Raw genomic sequence first — 16,603 nt, forward strand, 5'->3', positions numbered from 1 at the left:
ACTCGTAACAGTCGTTAATAATATTCTTCTGAAATATTTCTTTGAAAATGTAAAAAAAATTCATCGAAGTTAGAAATTGTCCAAACCCTCCGATCATTGTTAAAATAGTTACAACTATATTTATAATTAATTTTCCTTCACGACTGGTTGCACATTTAAGAATAATTCTCATAAATAAAAATTCACTACAGATATTCTTCCAAAAGATTTATTCAAAAAATAAAAAAAACACAAAGAATTTGATACATCATGAGAGCCTCAAAACTCCCGAGTAAGAATTTATAAATGATAAAATTTAATGACAACAATTAGTTATTTAAACCTTAATCCCCCGTGCGTTGGCCTCCCCCTGGAACTTTACCCTGTATTCGTCATGTGGATCGTACTTAGCGGCGAGTTTCTGCCAGACCTTTGGACGCTGAAAGCATTGAAATACCGAGACAATGAGAGCATATTTCGAGTTATTCATTTTTTTTTTGCCCATTGGAAAAACCCCGGGAGGTATGGTAAGCCCGTGAGATCTCAATCTAGGGCAGGTGAAAGTTGAACGAGTTTTCAGAGCCTTCGGTGTGCACGAGACAGAGAGAAAAGAGGGGAAATTAAGAGGCGTTCATGTAACACGTTTCAGTGCAATTGGAGCCATAACTCGTTTTCTCGTTACAGAAGGTGAATTTTATTATTATTTTTTTTTTATCAGTGGGTGGGATTGGAGAAGGTGAACGTACCTCGTTTACCAAATACCGGATGACCTTCTCACTGCCTACCCTCTGTTTTTCACTACATTTGTTGCAGCCAGTGGCGAGAGCATCGGGGAGAGAAGCTGAAAGGAAGATTATTCAATTTTTATAAATTAAATTAATTAATTGAATAACTGAATAGCTGAATATAATGTTGAACTACGGATTCAAGTTCTGTTCAAAGAAAAACATCAATTTTTTAACGATTTTTTTTACACTTTCTGTCTTGTTTTAACAAATATTTCATTCATTAATTGGCTCATACTGATAATATTTCCTAATATTTCAACAATATTTCAACGATTAGAAGAACACTTTATTTATTTGTCAGTTCGTCATCTAATAAATTATGATTTTATCCCGTTCATTTATTTACTGGTTTATTTCTCCATTTCTGTACTTATTTATTTATATTTTCATTCGATCGAAACAATTTGATTCGGTAACCAAGTGGAGTAAATAACCATGAGATCTTTGTTTAAAAAAGTGAAGGTACCTTTCAATTCTTTTCCGTCACTCGTGCAATTTCCCTCGTCCAGAAGACATTTCACATAGTTGTTAAGGAGACGATCATTACGGAGGATCTGGTCCAGGTCTACGTTGTCGTATTTAGTGGTGTAGCCCTGGGGCTTCCCCAGGGTAACAGCTACCACAGCGAGCAATACAATGGCGACCTACACAGTGTTAAATTGTTTTTTATGTTCACTTGAAATTGAAAAAGATGAACTTAACTTCTTTCTCCCTACAAATTGTTTATTTATTCTGGGAAAATGCTATATTTAGTTATATCATTTTCTTTAATGTAAAAAAATTCTGGAAATGACCGAATGACGAATAACAATGACAAATGAAAAGAAAATAATAAAATCGAACAAGATTTTTTGTGGAAAATTATGAACTTTCACATCCAAGTGTTCGTGAATATCGAAGGCAGTTACCTTCATTCTCGTAGGTTTGTTAGGAACGAATGTTGTTGAGAGACTGATGGCTGGACGTCGATCGCTGTCCACTCTTATACCCAACCCGGTGTCCAGGGTCCTAAATCGTCCAACTCTCGTTTCCCAACTTATTATTTATTTTTCTCCGCTCTTTATCTTCCTTCTGGGGGCCTGCATATGTTATATTTCGAGGAATACATCGCGGAATACTGATGAGACACTTCGGTCCATTGGCGTGCGTCAATGTCGTTCGAAACGGTTATTGAAATGAGATTTTTTTGACTATATTTTTTGGGCTCTCAGTTCAACAGTTCAATTTGCATATTTTTTTATAATTTCTTTTAGCCACTCGAAATTTCTGGCTGGGTCAAAATACGGGAAATTTTTTCGAATTTTTTTGATAACGGGAATTTTAAATAAAACAATTCTTTGTTATTTGTTTTTAAAAACCTAGTGATCATTTTTTTTATTAATACTATTATTAATATACGAACTATTAATTAGAACGTAATAATAATAATAGTTGCTACTAATTTTCCAATAGCAATTAAGTCGATCTCTTTCGCCATTAGGACTATATTTTATTATAGATAAATATTTTTGATCAATATAATTGTTATTGATTTTTAATAAATGGGTCTATTGAAATACGTGACACGTACAGACAGTGAAGTCCTTTTAAACACGTGATAAATTTGCTTTGGACTTCCTCTTACCCTGGAATTGTTTGAGTGAGGAACATCAATTTCGTGTCCCTGAGCTGATTGACATGTAAATACGACGTTGGAAATTTGTTGACGGGCGTGAAGAGGTTCTGAGAGACCGATTGATGGCGAAACCTGTTGGGCTAATGGTCCGGGGAAAAATACAATCGGGAAATTCCCGGTCTTGGTATCCCTTCAAGCACATAAAAAAAGACACCAGCAGAGCAAATGCATTTTTCATCGAGTTTGCGGATGAATCATAGGCGATGGCCTTCACGCACGTGGGATTCACCAGTTGGCCTTCTCTCGTGACCGTCAAATTGACTTCTTTTATGGCAAATGGAATTGTCGACTTTGAGGATTTATTTGAGGCATTGTTGTCTGCCGGAGATAATTGTCGTAAAATATGATTAAACAAATTTGACAGTTCGTCAACTGCTTTTTTAATTTTTTACTACAAGCGATTATAAAAAGTGTTATGAGGTGAATTGTTTCATCGTTTAACGAGAAATTTACTGATTCAAAAATTCATATCATGAAAAATTGATTCAACATTTATTATTTTTCAAATTACTGAATGAAAAATCCTTCAAACCTTTTAAAGAACATGAATATTTTCTAAAATATACTATCAATAGGGAAACATTAGAATATTTATAGTTAATAAAAAGAAAAAGGTAATAATTTTTACATTATATTATCTCCCGCATCAATAAATGAAAGAGACCACAGGGAAAAATTCTAAGTTTCTAAAATAAAAATTCAAAACTTTTCTTCAACATTATTTTTCATTTATTGAAATTTAAGTACACACGTCAATGCTTATCTTATTTATCCTCTGCATGGATCTCTGCATCACCTCGACCACATCCTTGAACCTGAACGAAGAGAGTAAAACATATGAATCAAACAAAATTTATTCAGCCTCACGAACTTAACGAGTTTTCGTGGAACATCAGATAGCAAATACTAGTACAAATCACGGCACTCATAGATCTTGGTGGTTGTGAATGTTTCATCATTGGAGTTTGAACTTCAGCGGATGACGAAAGATAAACAGCAAACAATGAAGTGACTTTACCTGAGGGAGTCGTCGGGAAAGTCCGGTGATGCAACAGTCCAACGCCCTGAAGTAGCTGCAACTGTAGAAGAAATCGAGAGGATTAGGACAATTACTTGACGGGGACTTGAAGTGTGTTAGTGGAAGTTTGGTCAGAGTAGCAAATATGTTAATCATGGCTTTCAGATGTTTTGGTGGTTGCATAAATCATCATAATGAATGTTGATGAAGATGATTCACTGATTAGGGAATGTCGTCTCAAAATCAATTCAGCAATTTTAAATATAATAAAGATTGAATTCATCAAAGTACTGAATTTAAATTTAGGAAAATTTTCAGCTGAATCAAACTGATATTTACCTTTGATTGTTCCATGAAAGTCGTGGTCCCTATTTGGTTTGAAGATAAACCTGTAATTAAAAAGAAGTCTTAAATATTTGCAGGAGCTTGAAAAAACATTTTTTTGATGTCAAATGACTTCAGATAGCAAATACAGACTAAAATCACGGCATTCATAGATCTTGGTGGTTGCATATATCATCAGTTTGACAGAACCTTGTTAGTAAATAGTTTTTAAGTCTAGTGATTGTTCAAGTTTATATTTACCTTCGATTGTTTTATAAGATTCTTCTCCTCTCCCTGGTCTGTTGAAAAACAAAATCTGTAATAAAAAAAAAAAAAAATTAAATCGTTGTAGAGGCTTGAAAGGAATTATTTCTCTAATTAAATGACTTCAGATAGCAAATACAGACTAAAATCATGGCATTCATAGATCTTGGTGGTTGTATATATCATCATATTGGAACCAAATTATTAGTCAACCTCAAAAAAATGTACAGACCCATACAATTTAACAGAGAATGTTAGTTCATGAAAATTATTTTTCAAACTGATATTTACCTATCACTCAGTCACCAAATCCTTTCCAACTGGCTGTTGTGCCAAAGAAGACATCTGTAATGAAAAAAAAACATTGAAATATTGGCAGAAACTTGCAAATATTTTTTTGGTGTTTAAAGAACGTCAGATAGCAAATACAGACTAAAATCATGGCACTCATAGATCTTGGTGGTTGCATATATCATCATATTTACAGCAAACTGTTAATAAATCTCAAAAAAATTTACAAGCTCGTACAATTTAATCGAGAATGTTAGTTTATGAAAATTATTTTTCAAGTTGACACTTACCTGTGATTGATTCACGAAATCCTTTCCCGTTGCCTGTTCTGCCGAAAAAGACATCTGTAATGAAAAAAAAACAATGAAATATTGGCAGACGCTTGAAAAAAACTTTTTTCTGGTTAAAGAACGTCAGATAGCAAATACAGAATAAAATCATGGCATTCATAGATCTTGGTGGTTGCATATATCATCATATTGACAAAAAGTCGTTACAAAGTATTAAACAAAATTCTTACCATTCATTCTGCAAAACATAGTGCTAACCAGAATTCAGGCTTCGAAAAATCTGTAACAGAAAAGTAAATCTTTAAAATTTTGTTTTCCTATGAATAATTCATAACATTTCTTGGAGTCTATCCATTCAGATAGCAAATACTAGAAAAATCATGGCATTCATAGATCTTGGTGGTTGCTAAATTCATCACAAAAGGCCAGTTGATTGCCAATTAATCTTAATACATCTTAAAAAACTCACTCACCTAAAAATTTCTATTTGGAGTTCATTCTAAATACTCCAAAAGTACCTGAACAGAACAAATAGAAATCAACCATTAAATTTATAATTTTTCCACCTATTTAATAAAAAATAATGTCTCACCTTCGACCAAAAAAATATGACAATGTCATTATCATTCTTATAAAATCATCTAACCATAAAAGTAAATAATTAAATCACATCACAATAGAATACAGATGATTCTCCACTAAAATTGCATTTCATTTAATTGACAATGACCAATTAAAATTAATAGAATCTTATCTATTCTAAGGATTCCATCTCTATTCTATCGTTGACGTGTTCCGAAAATATTGGCTTTAGAATATCTTTATTTTTATTAGAGAAAACTCAGGAATTAATCGGTTTTTTTAGGAGCGCGTGTCTTCTTAGCTGGAAGAGGCTTCTGGGATCTGAGGACTGCGCTGGCACGACGAAGGGCAACCTGAATAAATAGAACACCGTTAGTCATGAAATAAACAACAAAGAAATTGAAATTAATTTTTCTGCTGAATAGGACATTGCTAATTGATCTCAATTACTTATCAGAAATAGTTTAAGATTCAATCAACATCGTAATGTGATCCAAATTCAGAGGTACATTGAAGTCATCAATTCTAGTTCGTAGGAAAGGAATTTATAATCTGGTAATTATAATTAATGAGGCCATTCAATTTGTACCTTGGTGAGATCGCGTCTGTATTTCGTCGATGAAATGAGGTTCTTCAGCTTCCAGAGGGAACGGCGTGCTCCAGCCTTCATGGTGCGCTTGATGGTGGCCTTTGCTGGTTTGTTGGCGACCTTTCCCTTCTTGTAGACAACAGTGAAACCCTTTTTGTCTGGGGTGTCAACGACTCCCAGGGTTTTGCGGTGGACGAGACCAGAGTAACGGTAGCTGCTCAAGTTCGTCAAGTTGTTGGGTTCCTGCATGAAAAAATGTATTCAAAATTTGAAAAATCATATGAACCAGCATTCATAACCTCAGTTTAATCAACATCTAATTCCCACATTGAAAAATAATAAAAATTAATAATTTGGAGCAAGATTGTTTGAGAGATGTCCAACAAACGATTTCATTGCTTCCAAAAATATCTCTTTCATTAATTCTGTTACCTTCAACATAAAATTTATTATTAATAAAACATACCGTTGAGAAGGGCTTGCTAATATTCCTCTTCTTGAGAAGGAAAGCATTGTTGTTGCGGATGATCATCCAATTCAAGTGGGACGACATGATGAACACCTTGAAGCATGAATTTTTGAGGTTAGAACTCCCCTTCCACATTTACCCGGTTATTATCCATAATACAACTATTATTTTGTAATAAATTGGAACATTGAGAAGTCAATGATCACCTCCAACAGTTATCAAGTGTATTTTTTTCCGTATCAAACGGGTAATAATTATTTGTAAATGTGTTACGTGCTTCAGTGTTCACTGACACATGTATTTATCCACGATAAAACAAAAGTATACATAAAAAAAATATATCGATCAATAAAAACCTCGACAAGAATCTGAAAACTACGTTAAGTCAGTACAAATAATTTCGGACTAATTAAAAACACTGAAAAATAGTGAAAATCACTTTTTACCTCGTGCGTCCTGGGGCCAACGAGAGGAAAGAACGTTACCGGAAGTTGAACTCAAACGACAAAACTGTGAGTTCAATGTTCTGATCAATTGTGCAATATTTTACATTCTAAAAAATCCCCAGAATTTTTATGATAATTTTTTAACCTATAAATTAATAATAATTTTCTTACAACATTTTGTTTTGAAAATCAGGAATTATTTTGAATTTCCGGTCAGAGAGCGACATCTTGGTTCGTTTGAAATGGTTTTGCTGATTGTTGACATTACTCCATCAACAAACAATAGAAAAATAAATGAAAATTGCAATAATGGCGAGTGAAGAACACAAGAAGCTTTCGACTTTCATAAAAGAGACTCACAGTCGACTGCGACAGGAGTGTCAGGTGTACGGGCCCAAGGAAGCTTGGAATCGACATTTGTCAAGAACAAAAGACTTACAGGTTATTAACTTATAAATAATCATTCCCAGACATCAAATTGTCATTCATAAATCCTCCATCAAATATTATTGTTCGATAAACTACCATTTGTTAAAATAATTCACCAATTGTCTCCCAAAAGTCACAAACAAGAAAAGAACTTGAACACCCCCAAGATCTCCACGAATAAATAAATAATCTGGCTTCTGTCAATTGCTTATTCATTCTGTGCTACCACAAAAAATGAAATTCTTTCAAGATGAGGCAGTCGATATTAACTTTTACCAATTTTTTTTTCACCTCTCAGAATTATGCAGAATCTATGAAAGAGCTGGCGACGTCTCATTGGACACAGAACAGCGATCCCCTCCGGAAAAACATCTCCACGCACTGTAGAATCCAATGGATCAAACGACAGTGCTACAACTACTATTTGGAGGGAGGTAAAGGTAAATATGACCAACGGGAAGTCTCAATTTCAGCTAAAATCGAGACTCCAACGTCCCCACCGTCTCGCAGGCCTCTCACATCGTCCCCAAGAGCACCAGACGAGCTTCTCCCATCGAAAATAAAAATAATAGACGTTGGGAGTTGTTACAATCCCCTCGGGGACGACGAGAGCTTCGATGTGACAGCCATAGACCTGGCTCCCTACTCCACCCAAGTCCTCAAGTGCGATTTCCTGGATGTGGTGATTGGAAACACGACAGAAGTCAGAGACAATCGGGAACTAGTGCAACTGGAGAAGAACTATTATGATGTCTGCGTGTTCTCCCTTCTACTAGAGTACCTACCATCCCCAGACCAACGTTTCCACTGCTGCGAAAAGGCCCACGACATCTTGAAACCTGGGGGACTGCTGATTATCGTCACTCCAGACTCCAAACACGTGGGGGCGAACGCCAGAATCATGAAGTCCTGGAGATTTGTTCTGTCTCATCTGGGATTCATGAGAATAGCGTATGAAAAATTGAAACATGTGCACTGCATTTGCTTCAGAAAATGCTTTGATGAAGCTGTTGCAGCGAGGTGGGCACAGATACAGGTCTTGGAGAGAGAGGATTTGCTGTTCAAGGCGCTCGATAAAATATTCATCCCCCAGGACTTTCAGGAGATTAAAGCCGAGGACGATCAGGAGGAGAGGGAGATTTTTTCTAGTGCGAGTGAGAACTGTAAGGGCTTTCAGGAATTGCCTGAATTTTTTGATCATCCTCTCAGTTAAATAGGAAAGGTGAATGTCATTGAATAATACATTTAGAGATGTCCCTGGGGAGACTATAATTTGTGAATAATTTTTTATGGTTACATTCTGTATTGGAAGTCTTCAAATATCAATATAATACTTAAAAATCAAGATGAAAATCACCAATCAGATTTTAACAATAGCCTTCCCGAAATTGTCCCCCTTCAGCATTCCTGTGAACGCTTTAAAAGTATTCTCGAATCCCTCGGTGACAGTCTCCCGATACTGGAGCTTTCCCTCTCTGATCCACTGGAGGTTCTGCTCGATACCCTCCATCCACCGGTCGAGGAAGGAGGCCACACGAATACCTCTGATCGTCAACTCACCGCTCACTATTCCCGGCTGGATGATCGTTGCTTTTGGAAGGGTTGATATGTCCCTCTCGTCCTCATTGTAGGAAGAAATACTGCCCACTACCGAGACACGTCCCATCTGCTTCATCTGATAGATGATTGTGCTGGATATCTGCCCACCCACCTGCAACATCATCAGACCAGCTTCTTAGTAATTATTAATTATTATTTAATGATGTAGGGAAATATTTCCAAATCTCGTTTACAAAAAAAAAATGAAGTAAAGAGTGTGTGCTTACGTTATCAAAGAAACAATCAAAGCCTTCTGGAGCCGCTCTTTTTAGTTCTTCTCCGATGTTAGCCGTTTTGTAATTTATCGCGTAATCGAAACCCAGTTCGTCAGTCAACCATCGACATTTCTCCTCAGATCCAGCTATCCCAATCACTCTCATGCCCTTGATCTTTCCGATTTGCCCCACGTGGGAGCCCACAGCACCAGCAGCTCCAGTCACGACTAGGGTTTCACCTGCCTTCGGTTTACATACCTCGAGAAGTCCGAAATATGCGGTATTTCTTCATAAAATAGTAATAAAACTAGTCAATGGTATTATCAGAGAAAAAATATCAAATTTCAATTTCAAAATATATCTTTTTTAAATTCAAAAATTGATGGAGGAAAATATTTTTTTCTCGATACATTATTATGTATGAGATACACTATTTATTACTTTTGTTTGCACGTATCTCGTATATAACTAGAAGAAAAACAATTACGTATATATTTTTTTCCTTGAATTTTCTAATGAAAAACGTTTCTCTGCAACTATGCAATCTTATTTGCCAAATTTGAATGCATACCCTGGCATCCCCGCGATACCCAGTGCGAGCGACGGCGGAAGATCCCCGAAATCCGGAATAATATAGGGGATTTGATCCATAACAGCGGCGCCAGGAAAAGCTTTTCCATCGAGAATAGTGTGGCTCCTCCACCCCAACCAACCAACGACTCTCTTTCCCACCGGATAATTTGGATTCTTCGATTCAATTATCTGAGCGACTTGAGACCCAAGCATTGTGATTCCCAGGGGATACTTTGTGATGTACCGGCGCTGATAAGGATCGACTGATATGTACTCTGCCTGCGTCAAATATTCTGCAGGAGAAGACGAAATGATAAAAATTCCGAAAATTAATTGATTCCCCCTGCAGGTATTTTTGGACATGCTAATTTTTTTTTTAAATTTGGTTTTGCTAATGTTTTTGAACATTTTGATAAATAGCTGGTTCAATAAATAGTAGAACTAATCGATCAACCAATCAATAGATGAAGGACTAGGTAAATAATATAATTTGTCCTACCTCCATCCTTTATTGGCGGCAGTTCTTCCTCGACGATTTTCAAATCGGATGACTTGGGCTCTCCTTTGAAATGTTTCACGAGAACCCATTTTTTTGCAATTCTCATGGCGCCGGTGCAATAATTCCGAGTCCCCGAAACCAACTTCAACGCCATATTGTATGTATGTGATAATTGAGAGCCGCAGCTGATACGTAATGCACGGGGGGAGCACCTCAAGTAAATATTGCGATCGCGTGAGTTTGTAATGATAAATTCGATTCGATATCGGTTGAAGTCGATTTATTCTTTCATCATCCAAATACTGCAAATCATGTTGGGTGCAACGCCAGGCTCTTTTGTAATAATCGTTAAGCAGAAAGATAGTGAAGTCCATTCGTTTTCCACTGATTTTTTGCAATAGAAACTACTCGACTTATTTTTTTCTGAAAATTTCATTTTTCTCCTTTTGACAAACAAAAATAAAAAACATTGAAAATATTCTCTAACGTATTTAAATAAATTAATTCCTAGTGATCGAACTATTAGAATAGTTTCATTACTTTTTTTCTTTCGTGCGTTTGAAATATCAAACACCTCCAGTGACAGAAATATTGCTATCAATATCAGAATTCGTTCCTTTATTTAATATAATTCAATAATTATCTTCATCTCTCATTAATATAAAATATTTACACATTATCAATTCACAAATTGGATTACTAATCAAGGCTGATGGCAGTGTTTGTACCAGTAATTTTTAATAATTTATTATCGGAACTCTTTGATACCCTAAGTCTTTCAGCAGGCTTCAATATTTCAGCTATTATTTTCTCATCGCTGAGCTTTTCAGTTGTATCGGATGCCTCTGGGGACCTTAAATCTTCACAAGTGTCCCTCGCTTCACTAGCAAGCGCGGAGCTCGCCGATGAGGATGATGGGACTGCCGATGTCGTCGATTTACCATTGATTCGTCTCTTCGGTAGGCCTATGTTTGCATCACGAGTGGAACTCGCCTGAGGTAGATTTACCCCGCTGAGGCGCATATTCAGAATATTCATTGGTTCTACGTAGAGGCGGTTAAAGGGCGCGTCCAGGAAGAGCTCCTGGAGAAAACGACGTGCTGGAAGTCTATACGATCCACTTCCTAGACGGCAAGCTACTTCGGAGAATAAACACGTGTCTTGAAACTTCTCAGGATATCTTTGTCTGAGTCTCAACAGCGCCTGCCGACTGTGGCGGTACCAGACGGGGTTGGACAGCCTCTGAGCTTGTCTCAGGGTTTCCTTTCGGACATTGGCATCGTCCTCCGTGACATCAACCCGTGGCTTCATCCCCTGATGGCACACCAGACAAATTTTCGTGTGGTTTATCGTGTCGCTCTCCGAACTCGACTCCTCATCATCTTGATTAAAATCATCGGCACTTCTGCTCAACGGTACACAGACAGTAGATCCCTTGTTAAGACTTTCTGGAAAAATCATCTGCAAATTTCTCGGTAGACAAATACCCATGTAACAGGTATCCCCAGAGTCTTCCTCCTTGGTGACAACAGCCGGTGGTGTCAGTGCAGTGGCATTATCAGACCAATTCCTGGAAGTCTCAAACTCCGAGAGATTCTGAAGTGATAATCGTCCATCGGAGATATTCATATCAAGACTACTGGGTGAGAAACTGGGTATCCTATTTATCCTATAGCTTCTAAGTTTGGCGTATCCCTCGGCATCCTGTTGGCTGAGTCTCTGGGAACTGGACACTGGACTTGGTGTTTCACCCCTCTCACTGAAGGTCAGCTTCTTGATTTCAGAATCAGTGGCAGCACTCTCGGATATGTATCTGGTACGTCTGCCAATGGGATTTGGCAGATCGGGTTTACCATCACTGAGACTTCTGTGATGTTTCTGAATGGGAACAGGACTGGGAAGTCGTTGTCGCTGGGTGGGTCGGACAATGGGCCAGTAATCGCCACGTCTATACCTGACGCAAGGCCAATCATAGATGGCAAGTACATCAGCACCAGCTCTAGTCGTACTGATTAAACTGAGTGAGTACATGGCAATCGCCCTGACAGAGTAGTACTGACAGCTCTCAGCTAAATTTGTCATCATCTCGACGACTTTGTGATGCTTGAGCTGTTCAACACCAGCTGGTGATGTCCCAGAGTGTCCAGCACTCCACAGGGCAGCCTTTACAGCAAGAATTCTTGCCTCAGGACCAACAGTGTCATGATCAGCTGTTCTCTCTGGGGTCGTCCTCTCGGAGTCGGCCAGGGAGTCTTGTCTGAGGGGTGTGGGAATTGTCTCCATCACCTCGGCATCGATGATTGTCTCCAGTCTGCTGGGCTCGTTGGACTCCTCAGGACCAGACTCTTCAGACAAGAAGTGAGTCTCTTCAAAGCCTGATCTACTGCTCTTCGTGGCTTTTGAATTCGATTCAGAATCGCCTCCAAAATCGAGAATAAACCTCTGAATAATTCTAGCCAATCTCTGGACAATGCTCCTCCTCGTCAACAACTGGATACCCGAATCGTGCTGCACAAGCTGCCCCAGGAGATGAGGAGTAATGAAAACGTCTCTGGGTAGCACCAGCGTGTTGGTCTGTCGTCTCAGGTAGCTGCCGTTCTCACCCCGTTGTCTCCTGGTAAATGAGTCGTGTATCTCCCCCTCGATGAGCCCCACATACCTCTCGGCGAAGCCACCGGGTTTCATCCACTTTTCAAGCTCCTCAACAGGAGAAGGGAGTTTGCTGAATCCTGATCGAAGAGAGTAGAACCGGATATTGAGAAGGTATCCTCGATCTCCAAGATGATCAAGCCACTTGTCCCAAGCCCTGCTATTACCCCCTTGATTGAAAAGTATCTCGAGGTACTCCGGCTCTTCACTGGCTTCATGAAGTGCTTCCAGTGCTGCTAGAGAAACAACTCTACTACTATCTGACAGTCTTTCAGTCAATAATGTCAGCGCCCACGGGGAGGCGTCGGTGATTCTCGCACGCAGGATGAGCCTGAGAAACTGGGTGGCGTAAACACGTGTTTGCTCCAGACCCGATGATATGATTTTACACAGGACTTTCCTGTTGGGACCCTCTCTAGTGTAATCCAAACTGGAAACAATGAGCTTAACGTAGCAGTCGTGATTAGTTGAAACGGCCAACTGCTCCATTTTGTCAAGAAGATCGAAAGTCTTGAGAGTGACAGTTCCTTTGGCTGACTGGCTCAACTGCCCCAGGAAGAGGAAATACTTTTGACAGCAGGTGGTGGTCATGTGTTTAGGAGAGAAGAGACAATCGTGGGCAGACGGTTGACTAGTGATCGCCGATATTTGTTCGGCAATATCACTGATGAGTTCGTGCAATAATCTGATACCATCGGGCTCTGCCACCTCCAGAAGACAGTTGACCAAATCACAACCAGCTAGAGTTGCCTCCCTGGCAAGTGTTACACATGTGTCAACCCTGCTGTACGTATTTGACGTGGGCTTGAAATACCTGATAAGTCGTTTTACCAATAATCTGTGATCAGAGTCATGTAGAATTCTCAGTGGATCGACCCTCGAGCGCAGAATTGCCCGTATCACCGGCCAGTTCCAGGCGTGTGGATCCTTGGTACTCAGAATTTGAGCATCTTTCAGAAGTGGAGTGGTTGGAGAATCACGTCTCAACCAAATTTTACTTGAGGTTCTCTGTCTTCTGGGTAGACATGGTGTCATCCAAGTGCCAGCCTGAAGAATTCTATCCAAGAATAGGCTAGAGGGTACAGGTCTCCTTCTCATCATGGAGTGCATCCTCCCCAGTATGGCAACAGCAGCTAGAGCTTGATGTCTCCCGACACTGGCGTGCTCCAGTAAATTAGGAAGTGGTGGAGTAAGATCACAGACGTCTGGTGGAAGTAGGGAGTGAGCCAGATGAAGAAGTGCCCCGAGGAGCACAGCTGCTCTGACAGATATGAAAGTATCAGACGTGACGATTGTCTCAGCGAGTGCCCGATGTAGGCCACACTCGAGAAATATGTAAACCAATAATGCTAAATGAAGTTCAGTGATATTAGGGCAGTGTGAAGCTAGTGGAGGAAGAATAGATCGTCCCTCAGCAGTGACAAAGCCTTCTGAGAGCCTCCAGTTATCCCTGGGGCGGCTGGGATCGACTGCTGCTAAAGCCACGTCAGGCTCGTCAGTCCAGGTGGGAAGGGGCAGGCCCAGCAATTCGTACAGCAGTTCTAGGACAGCTCCCCGTACCTCCAACTGCTCCACATAGAGAATATCAGCGATTGCTTTTAACCCTGAGTGATCATGGGGATTGCAGAAGCTCATGATACCTGTATAGGACCTGAGAACGCTCAGGAGGGCCTGTTTGCTGGCGGAAAATCTGCTCTCCCTGTTCTCTTTCGAGCGATCCTTGAGGGATGAGTGGAGCTCGCAGTAGGGTGCTGCCAGGCAGAGCAGGGAGACACTGTTTCTTGTTTCTGGATTGCCCAGCAAATGCAAGAGAACACCTACTATCGACTCCACCATCGCTGAGCACAAGCCTGTCATAGCTGTTCTTGCGAGCGTACCAACACCTCCACAACTGATCAAAAGTGGTGAGTTAACGACTCCCAGTTCGCAGAGAGTCGCTAGAAAAGCACGGAATGTTCGGTCCTTTTCCTCGACACCGCCACTTGTCAGGCTGATTAGGGAACGGGCCAGAATTGGGCTGAAATGCTTCGGCGCCAGGACTAGGATTCTACGGACTAGGCGCAGAGCTTGAATTCGCTCCATATCGTTTCTCAGGTTTATATCCATACTGCGGGCGATGAAGTAGGGGTAATGGAGCTTATTGAGGGTCACTACGTCCTCCTGCTTCTTCAGAAGATATCTGACTGAACGGAGAGCTGCTGCTCGCACCTGGGTGGCGTCTTGGACGAGACCCACGCGCAGGCAGCAGAACAACTGCTCCGGGGTGAGACCGTAATCAGTGGTGTCATTCTCGGTTACTAGGCGGACTAGGGCGTTCAGGTAGCCCAGCTTCTTGACGCTGGAGACTCCATGGCGGAGGCAGACGTTCGTCAGGACTTCTTTGACGTTGTCCTTGAGATCTGGAAGATTAAGGAGCGTGTGAGCGTGCGAATGAGAGGGAGAGTTTAAAGGGATGAAGGATTAAGAAAATTGGTAGGCAGTTTATTGAGATTTTTAGGAGCTAATTGAGTTAATTTTTGTTTATAAATGTTTAAAATTTTTAATAAACTTCGTCTTTTTTTAAGAGAATCGAAAATTTTTCCCCTGATTTTTTGGTGAATAGGAGAGCAAGTTAGAGTACATACAACTTGGAAGATTTGCATTGAACGATTTGTATAGAACGATAAAATTGGAGTTGTTTGTGGCGGTTGAAGAATAACAAATAACGAGGTTTAGTAGAATAACGTTTGTTTTGTTTGCCTCGTTAGGTGGTTATATCGGGTCATAAATTCGGAAGAAATCAACAATGCGATTTCGGCGGGAGCGAGGGGATTAACCTTTTATGGTAGGCTCGAGAGTTTTCCAAATATTTCGCAAGGAGAAGGATAGACATTTGTGTCAATAGAACAGAATAGAATATTCGAAAGAAAAATTGTTGATTGTTTTGAAAGATGAATATAAAATGGATAGAACTTGCGGAATTAGTATCGAGATATTCTGGTAGAAAAAAATGGAGAGAACGATGAAATTGAAATTTCTCTCATAAAATAAGTCAATTTCATCTTATAGATTTTTTTAATTTCTGCGTTTTCTCTACGACTTTTATTCCTTAATTGCCTTATCACTATTTTAATTGAAAAAGCCGACACAATGTCATCATGAATTTCATCATTCATCACTTGCTTTCCATTTCTATAAATCATCATTTTCAAATCGCGCAGAGTTTAAAATGCAATGACGGTTTTTACTTTTTAAAAAGACGAAAAAAAACGAGTGTTAACAATTAAATTATTTACGATAAAGCGACCCTTTGTAAATATTCTCCTTAAAATCTCAGACAGAAAAAATATTAAATAAAAAAAAACTCCAGATACATAAAAAGTGACAGTTGCCATTGAGCACTTGCTGTTCACCGCCTCGAGGATGCTCCTGGAGAAACGATCCCCGAGGGACGGTTTGAGGTTAAGGCACTAACCTTTTGACAGATCAAGCTGAACGTTACTGTTCTCATGATCCTGGCGATCTGAAATAAAAACCAGTGATAAATAAAAAGTCAACAATTCCGCCAAACTCATAGTAAGAATGGGACGCAATAAACTTACTTCGTTGTAATCTGTTAGGGCGTAGGTTTCTACTCCAAATCATCCAACTAGACATTGCCATTTTCGCGCCGGTCGCTAACCACGTTCACAATTAATACATCTAGTCCGTTCAATCCACCCCATTGGCAATATAATGATCGTCATCATCCAATTGACTGTTGAATAAATAGCACTGGCAGGTTGGATCACAAGTTATTCACGTGATTTGGTCAACACGAGGCGGTTTATTTGTTACTTGTGAAATTATTCGGCGCTTTTTTTCCCTCAGCCTAAGTGTCACAGCGAAAATGCCAGGGGTATGAAAACCCACTCGCCACACTACTGATGCCTCTGTACCCCCACC

At 39.5% G+C, this 16,603-nt stretch overlaps 6 protein-coding genes across 9 annotated transcripts; 1 reads left to right on the top strand and 5 right to left on the bottom strand.

The window, feature by feature from the left end:
• Nucleotides 1-192: 192 nt before the first annotated feature.
• LOC135163248 (ejaculatory bulb-specific protein 3-like) lies at nt 193-1,833 on the bottom strand. Its single transcript, XM_064122506.1, has 4 exons — nt 1,676-1,833; nt 1,234-1,411; nt 726-820; nt 193-418 (listed from the first exon to the last, which is right to left on the bottom strand). The coding sequence occupies exons 1-4, from the start codon at nt 1,679-1,681 to the stop codon at nt 317-319; spliced, it is 381 nt and encodes a 126-aa protein (XP_063978576.1). The 5' UTR covers nt 1,682-1,833; the 3' UTR covers nt 193-316.
• Nucleotides 1,834-3,129: 1,296 nt separating this feature from the next.
• Nucleotides 3,130-5,418, bottom strand: LOC135163249 (uncharacterized). Of its 3 annotated transcripts, XM_064122508.1 has the most exons (7): nt 5,103-5,411; nt 4,860-4,909; nt 4,630-4,683; nt 4,046-4,100; nt 3,800-3,849; nt 3,461-3,521; nt 3,130-3,257 (listed from the first exon to the last, which is right to left on the bottom strand). In XM_064122508.1, the coding sequence occupies exons 2-7, from the start codon at nt 4,860-4,862 to the stop codon at nt 3,235-3,237; spliced, it is 246 nt and encodes an 81-aa protein (XP_063978578.1). In that variant the 5' UTR covers nt 4,863-4,909; nt 5,103-5,411; the 3' UTR covers nt 3,130-3,234. The 3 variants fall into 3 exon arrangements, 2 of the variants coding, with proteins under 2 accessions (XP_063978578.1, XP_063978577.1); XM_064122507.1 differs by having other exon boundaries at nt 3,169-3,521; nt 5,103-5,418; XR_010299092.1 differs by lacking the exons at nt 3,130-3,257; nt 5,103-5,411 and adding an exon at nt 4,340-4,393 and having other exon boundaries at nt 3,331-3,521; nt 4,860-5,093.
• A 15-nt stretch (nt 5,419-5,433) lies between these two features.
• On the bottom strand, nt 5,434-6,778 carry LOC135163247 (large ribosomal subunit protein eL28). Its single transcript, XM_064122505.1, has 4 exons — nt 6,716-6,778; nt 6,267-6,362; nt 5,801-6,043; nt 5,434-5,564 (listed from the first exon to the last, which is right to left on the bottom strand). Exons 2-4 carry the CDS (start codon nt 6,351-6,353, stop codon nt 5,478-5,480), a joined length of 417 nt encoding a protein of 138 aa, XP_063978575.1. The 5' UTR covers nt 6,354-6,362; nt 6,716-6,778; the 3' UTR covers nt 5,434-5,477.
• Nucleotides 6,779-6,923: 145 nt separating this feature from the next.
• LOC135163240 (S-adenosylmethionine sensor upstream of mTORC1) lies at nt 6,924-10,679 on the top strand. Of its 2 annotated transcripts, XR_010299091.1 has the most exons (3): nt 6,924-7,156; nt 7,443-9,880; nt 9,952-10,679. XR_010299091.1 is itself a non-coding variant. In XM_064122494.1 (2 exons), the coding sequence occupies exons 1-2, from the start codon at nt 7,010-7,012 to the stop codon at nt 8,355-8,357; spliced, it is 1,062 nt and encodes a 353-aa protein (XP_063978564.1). In that variant the 5' UTR covers nt 6,924-7,009; the 3' UTR covers nt 8,358-10,679. The 2 variants fall into 2 exon arrangements, 1 of the variants encoding a protein (XP_063978564.1); XM_064122494.1 differs by having other exon boundaries at nt 7,443-10,679.
• Nucleotides 8,399-10,184, bottom strand: LOC135163239 (prostaglandin reductase 1-like). Its single transcript, XM_064122493.1, has 4 exons — nt 10,031-10,184; nt 9,530-9,824; nt 8,971-9,244; nt 8,399-8,855 (listed from the first exon to the last, which is right to left on the bottom strand). Exons 1-4 carry the CDS (start codon nt 10,182-10,184, stop codon nt 8,505-8,507), a joined length of 1,074 nt encoding a protein of 357 aa, XP_063978563.1. The 3' UTR covers nt 8,399-8,504.
• Nucleotides 10,294-16,536, bottom strand: LOC135163229 (rapamycin-insensitive companion of mTOR). The gene is made up of 3 exons (XM_064122479.1): nt 16,261-16,536; nt 16,134-16,181; nt 10,294-15,078 (listed from the first exon to the last, which is right to left on the bottom strand). The coding sequence occupies exons 1-3, from the start codon at nt 16,319-16,321 to the stop codon at nt 10,730-10,732; spliced, it is 4,458 nt and encodes a 1,485-aa protein (XP_063978549.1). The 5' UTR covers nt 16,322-16,536; the 3' UTR covers nt 10,294-10,729.
• Nucleotides 16,537-16,603: the final 67 nt, after the last annotated feature.

This window comes from Diachasmimorpha longicaudata, chromosome 6, assembly GCF_034640455.1.
Source record: "Diachasmimorpha longicaudata isolate KC_UGA_2023 chromosome 6, iyDiaLong2, whole genome shotgun sequence".
Lineage (NCBI taxonomy): Eukaryota > Metazoa > Arthropoda > Insecta > Hymenoptera > Braconidae > Diachasmimorpha > Diachasmimorpha longicaudata.

Bases quoted from the DNA above. Each gene is read 5' to 3' on its own strand.
- LOC135163247 (XM_064122505.1), bottom strand. From the start codon at position 6,353: ATGTCGTCCCACTTGAATTGGATGATCATCCGCAACAACAATGCTTTC. The intron at 6,044-6,266 runs GTATGTTTTATT...TTTTTCATGCAG, and splicing joins TTAGCAAGCCCTTCTCAACG to GAACCCAACAACTTGACGAA. The intron at 5,565-5,800 runs GTACAAATTGAA...CTATTTATTCAG, and splicing joins ACAGACGCGATCTCACCAAG to GTTGCCCTTCGTCGTGCCAG.
- LOC135163240 (XM_064122494.1), top strand. From the start codon at position 7,010: ATGAAAATTGCAATAATGGCGAGTGAAGAACACAAGAAGCTTTCGACT. The intron at 7,157-7,442 runs GTTATTAACTTA...TTCACCTCTCAG, and splicing joins CAAGAACAAAAGACTTACAG to AATTATGCAGAATCTATGAA.
- LOC135163249 (XM_064122507.1), bottom strand. The intron at 3,850-4,045 runs GTAAATATAAAC...TTTTAATTACAG, and splicing joins ATCTTATAAAACAATCGAAG to GTTTATCTTCAAACCAAATA. The intron at 3,522-3,799 runs GTAAATATCAGT...TTTCTTCTACAG, and splicing joins CTTTCATGGAACAATCAAAG to TTGCAGCTACTTCAGGGCGT.
- LOC135163248 (XM_064122506.1), bottom strand. The intron at 821-1,233 runs GTACCTTCACTT...TCTTCCTTTCAG, and splicing joins TGACGGAAAAGAATTGAAAG to CTTCTCTCCCCGATGCTCTC. The intron at 419-725 runs GTACGTTCACCT...CAATGCTTTCAG, and splicing joins TCCGGTATTTGGTAAACGAG to CGTCCAAAGGTCTGGCAGAA.
- LOC135163229 (XM_064122479.1), bottom strand. From the start codon at position 16,321: ATGGCAATGTCTAGTTGGATGATTTGGAGTAGAAACCTACGCCCTAAC. The intron at 16,182-16,260 runs GTAAGTTTATTG...TTTTTATTTCAG, and splicing joins CCCTAACAGATTACAACGAA to ATCGCCAGGATCATGAGAAC. The intron at 15,079-16,133 runs GTTAGTGCCTTA...TTAATCTTCCAG, and splicing joins TCAGCTTGATCTGTCAAAAG to ATCTCAAGGACAACGTCAAA.
- LOC135163239 (XM_064122493.1), bottom strand. From the start codon at position 10,184: ATGGCGTTGAAGTTGGTTTCGGGGACTCGGAATTATTGCACCGGCGCC. The intron at 9,825-10,030 runs GTAGGACAAATT...CTTCTCCTGCAG, and splicing joins GCCGCCAATAAAGGATGGAG to AATATTTGACGCAGGCAGAG. The intron at 9,245-9,529 runs GTATGCATTCAA...TATTTTATGAAG, and splicing joins GGTATCGCGGGGATGCCAGG to AAATACCGCATATTTCGGAC.